The sequence below is a fragment of the Salvelinus alpinus genome, chromosome 39 (genome assembly GCF_045679555.1).
Source record: "Salvelinus alpinus chromosome 39, SLU_Salpinus.1, whole genome shotgun sequence".
Classification (NCBI taxonomy): Eukaryota; Metazoa; Chordata; class Actinopteri; order Salmoniformes; family Salmonidae; genus Salvelinus; species Salvelinus alpinus.
In genome coordinates, this window is record NC_092124.1 from 75,186 (window position 1) to 80,446 (window position 5,261).

Here is a 5,261-nt window from a genome sequence, read left to right on the forward strand (position 1 = left end):
AACTGGACACATTTTAGAAGATACGCTTGGCCGAATCGAGAACGAAGATAGTATTGCCAATTTAAGGTTGGTCAAATTCGCTGTGCTATACCAAACAGTAACTAACCTGTATCAACTGCAGGCCTGGAGTTCAGCTGAACAGTCACAGCTCTCTCTCTGAGTATGCACTTATCACCAGAGGTGTATGAACAACTGATAAGCACTCGATTTGACGGTGCAAACCAGTGGTGGAAAGCATAAAAAAATGTAGAGTACTTTTGGGTCAGTAAAATCAGAGTAGAACATTCATAAGTCCTTAAGAATGTAGTACTTTACACCAGTGGTGCAAATACACGGTCATGCAAAACTGTTTTGCATGATAAGGAGTGGAATGAGGTTACGTCAAAGGTCTAGCCTGTTAACCAAGCCAGGCAAAATGATCAGCGCTGAAAAATCTGCGCACAGGAGCAAAGCTCCACGTTAATCGTCACATCACAGTCTTGACCGATGCTACAACACCAGTTGTTACGTGCGTCTGTCCACGAGATTGAGATTAAACGAATAACAGGGCTAATTCCTGAAATTCCAAAACAACCAGGAATTCCTGTTACTAACGTGAAAAGACAAAATGCAGCCATGGGATCCTTCCTACAATACTGTGTACCACTTGACCGTTACCTCATTCAAATTAAATCATACTCTATTGGTATACAACACCAGCATGAATGATCCAGAGTTGCCAACCTTTTTAATTCCTAATTTGACAGAATAATTTCATCCTGTTCTTTGTGGATGTTATCCATGCCTCAGGACATCCTCCTCGAATTTTCTACCAGAGCATCCAGTAGTTTCTCCCTAGTCAGTATATCTGGTCAAAATACCAACTGCAAAAGATCAGAATGGGACTGCTTGACTTAAAGCAGCCTTAGTCTCTTGTCCACAAACATCACCACTTTCAGATCCTCCGTTTCAGCAGGCGGTGGACGTGCAGGACTAATATTGAAACACTAAGGGGACAATTGAATTTAACAGAAGAGAATCTGAAATGTAGTTATGTCTATGCAAAAGTTCCAAGTCAGTTCAATGTTGACACACAAACCGTTTTTTTTTCAGTCTGGCCCCAGCTTCAGGCACATTAGCATGACAGTGTCATGCGATCTTTGTTCATTACCATGGCATCCAAAGGATGGCCAGTGTAATGAGAATCCCCTCCAGATCATAGCAGTGGGTACCTACATTTATTTACGATTGCCTTTTGGCTGTCATTAAAACATACCATCACAAGTATTGTTCTCTACAGCCCCTTTACAGATTAGATTTTAGTGTTCACCAATTATTTAGCCATTTTGAGAGCCATGGAGCCTCTTAGGGATGTGACTGATCAATAGAAATACAATCAGGATGTGTTTCAGGCATGGACATTCTTTTTGATGTATGAAACACTGAATAAAGAAACCAGAAACAGCAATTCAGCAAAACATTTTTAATTCAATTCCACATTTCACTTCTGGCTGGACTCAGATTTGGATGTGGAGGCCCTAAGGGAGGAGAGACGGCGCCTTTTGGCGATCTGTTCCTGGCGCTTCTCCTTAGCCTCCTACAAACAAACGAGATTTGTTAGTCTTCCCACAGACTAAAAGTTATTCAATGGCAATGTTGCTGACTTCATGGGTGATTTTACACCTATGGACATTTCAATTGTAATATTGTAACCATTTTATGAATCAACTTGCAACCATATCAACTCGCTTGCAATCGTAGGAATAAAATGAATGGGATTCACAACATTCAGGGCAATTCATTACACATTAGAACAGATGACTAATATTATAGCTAAATGCCTTAGTGGTCTCCCTTTCCATACCTTCATCCTCTTGGCCAGCAGCTTGGCGTATTCGGAAGCCTCCTCCTTGTTCTTCTGTGTGCGCTGTTTCTTCAGGGCAATGCGACGGCGCTTATGCTGGAGCACACGGGGTGTCACCAGCCTCTGAATCCGGGGAGCCTTGGTCCTGGGCTTCTTACCTTCAAAAGGTGGGGGAGGAGAGGTGTTACCAGTGGCATTTACTACAAAGCATGAACAAGGGAACAATAGTTATGGTTTCAATGTTTATGAAATGTCTGTCCAGCTTAGCGATTGAGAGTTGTAGCTGTTATTCATTCTAGCCAGTATTCCCAAATAGTTTGACCATGTTGTGCGTGTCAACTCATTTGCCCAACCAATGTTCACATATGACATTCATTTCTAAAATGTCCCACACAAAATTATAAGTTGCCTCAAATCAGATTTTAGACAATACACTTATTGAATGGCGACTTATTGGGAGAGCATTGCAGTTCAACCAGCCATGGTCAGAGGGTAAGGTTGCATCTGGCAAAGCAGCTCTGCAGTTTCTGTGGCACAACACTGTCCCCCCTTAGAGACTACAGACCAGCCAGAAAGGGTCTACTGGTGTGCCAGACAACTTTGGCAAGTAGAAATATTAGGAGTTTAAAAAAATAAAAACCACAGTCAAGAGTTTACAAGCACCGATGTGCTAAGCTTGTTACCAATCCATTAATTAACAAAACCACTTAGAAGCAGTGTCGGCCTCACCTTCTTTAGTCAGTGGTCTCCTCACAACGTACTGCCTGACATCGTCCTCCTTGGCCAGGTTGAAGAGCTTGCGGATCTTGCTGGCCCTCTTGGGTCCCAAGCGGCGGGGCACGGTGCTGTCGGTCAGGCCGGGGATGTCCTTCTCACCTGGGAGATGGAGGAAAAAGTGTGAGGCCACTAGATTCAAAACAGTCTATACAGAATCACCACCCAAATGGTTAACCACATCCAAGCGCTGGCAGCGGGAGCAGAACAGCACTGATGATGTTCAAGGTAGTTTCAATGGTAAATAGTCGTGAAACATGCACATGTCGTTTTCCTTAATATGTTTTGTCATTTTGTATAAGGTATATTGTATGTGTTTGATGCAGGACTCATCTGTAAAAAAAAATTTTTTTGCAATTAAAATACAGGCCCTAGTCTCAGTAGGACTTCCCTGTCAAAATAAAGGTTTAATAAAAAAATGTATAACCTTCAAAACAACCAAATGTTAAACAGGGAAAGGCTTGGGAGAGCATTGCAGTTCAACCAGCCATGGTCAGAGGGTCAGGTTGCATCTGGTAAAGCAGCTCTGCAGTTTCTGTAGCACAACACTGTCCCCCCTTTGAGGCTAGACCAGCCAGAAAGGGTCTACTAAGGTGTGCCAGAGCAAGTGGTTACCATCATTACAACTCCATACCTTTCTTGATGATAACCAAGTTCAGCACACTGAGGTTGGCATCAACGATGCAGCCACGGACAGACTTGCGTTTGCGCTCTCCTGTCCTACGGGGGCGATAACAGGAATGGCCCTTGGCAAGCAGCAAGCGCACACGGCCGTGGGTCAGCACACCCTGCTTCATGGGGAAGCCCTGCTTGTCATTGCCTCCGCTGATGCGCACCATGTAGCCCTGGGAGAGAAGTGCCAAAATTAAGTAAGAAAAACTTGTTCTGTACAAGGACCTGTTGATCACACAACAGTTAGACATTTGTTTAGTGGAATTTAATAGGCAAAGGCTTGGGAGAGCAATGCAGTTCAACCAGCCATGGTCAGAGGGTCAGGTTGCATCTGGTAAAGCAGCTCTGCAGTTTCTGTGGCACAACACTGTCCCCCCCGTTGAGGCTAGACCAGCCAGAAAGGGTCTACTAAGGTGTGCAAGATCATGTTGAGTTGAACATGAGCAGTATCAACATTCTGTTTCAAGACACTGGGATCCAAGGCATTAAGTTGACTATTCCAAAATTACCCAAAGTTAGTCAATGAGCTTGACATAAAGTGAAGACCACAATCACTAGCTTGGGACTAATTAATTTAACAATATAAAAAAAACAGAAGGATCTGAAAACTGAGCAGCTTACTTAGGGACCACAGCTTACCTTCCACTCATCTCCCAGGGGATCAGCAGCCACCTCTGTGGCCATACGCTTCTCATAGAAGGTTCGCAGCTTGCGCTCATCATCAACTTCAATGAGCTTCTGACAGCCAGTGGCAGGAAACGAGATATTCAGCTGAAACAGATCAGTGTTGTAGATTGACCAGATGTAGCAAGCTTTCCTAGTTGAGGACATAGTAATGTACATCAGGCAGATTACTTGCTAGACGATCACCTTGCACCTAAGCTACCCATCCATAACAAATTTAAATGAGTCGAATAATTAACTACTACAGCAACCTAACCACATGTCAGTATGGCGAGACCTCTGAATTGAGTTCAACATGATGCAGCTGTAAACGGGATGCTGGCAATTGGCAGATACTAGCATGTTGGCTAGTTAATGCAATTGGTTTAACTCTTGTTGGCTAGTTTCCTAGAAACAAGATTAGTTATACAGAACACGGGATGCGCGTGAATTTTATTCACGGGAAACTAATTCGGCAGCTACACTATTTGGAACGATCAAATGACACGCAGTTAAAAAGCGATGTTGGAAGCTGACGTTAGCTGGCTGGAAGTAGCCTTGAGGGTGACTACGTTGCGAAAAATGGACGTGTGAACAATCCCACATCAAGGATAATATTCGTATCCCCCCCCAAGAACAGCATAAGATACTTTGTTGCCGTTATATGAATGACGCCCGGCAAACATGCATGCACACGGACATATTTTCAGGTTCACGTACTAACGTTGTCAGCCATAGCTAGCTAGCAACAAAATCTATATGCATCCTAAAAGACGATGCAATATTTGACTAAACGAGATACGGTTTAATAATATTTGAATGGACTACTTCAATTAGGCCTGGACATTAACTGGGAGAGATTTGTTATTTAGAAGATGAGTTGACTTCTCTTACCTTCATTTTGTAAAACTGACTCAACAACAGCCTGCCACCGAAAAGAGACCGGATGTCCGCCTCGCAGTCTCACATAGGCAACATAAGCTATCGCGATAACACGTGATGAAGTTACAACGTTGCGTTTTTTTCATATGAATCATTTTTTATTATTATTTTTATTTCACCTTTATTTAACCAGGTAGGCTAGGTGAGAACAAGTTCTCATTTACAACTGCGACCTGGCCAAGACAAAGCAAAGCAGTGCGACACAAACAACAACACAGAGTTACACATGGAATAAACAAGCCTACAATAACACAATAGAAAAAAAGAAAGTCTATATACAGTGTGTGCACATGGCGTGAGGAGGTAAGGCAATGAATAGGCCTTAGTAGCGAAGTAATTACAATTTAGCAAATTAACACTGGAGTGA

At 43.0% G+C, this 5,261-nt stretch overlaps 1 protein-coding gene across 1 annotated transcript; it reads right to left on the reverse strand.

Moving 5' to 3' along the window:
* Positions 1-1,447: 1,447 nt before the first annotated feature.
* LOC139566907 (small ribosomal subunit protein eS6) lies at positions 1,448-4,953 on the reverse strand. Its single transcript, XM_071388279.1, has 6 exons — positions 4,847-4,953; positions 3,929-4,060; positions 3,252-3,462; positions 2,573-2,719; positions 1,844-2,001; positions 1,448-1,576 (listed from the first exon to the last, which is right to left on the reverse strand). The coding sequence occupies exons 1-6, from the start codon at positions 4,850-4,852 to the stop codon at positions 1,481-1,483; spliced, it is 750 nt and encodes a 249-aa protein (XP_071244380.1). The 5' UTR covers positions 4,853-4,953; the 3' UTR covers positions 1,448-1,480.
* Positions 4,954-5,261: the final 308 nt, after the last annotated feature.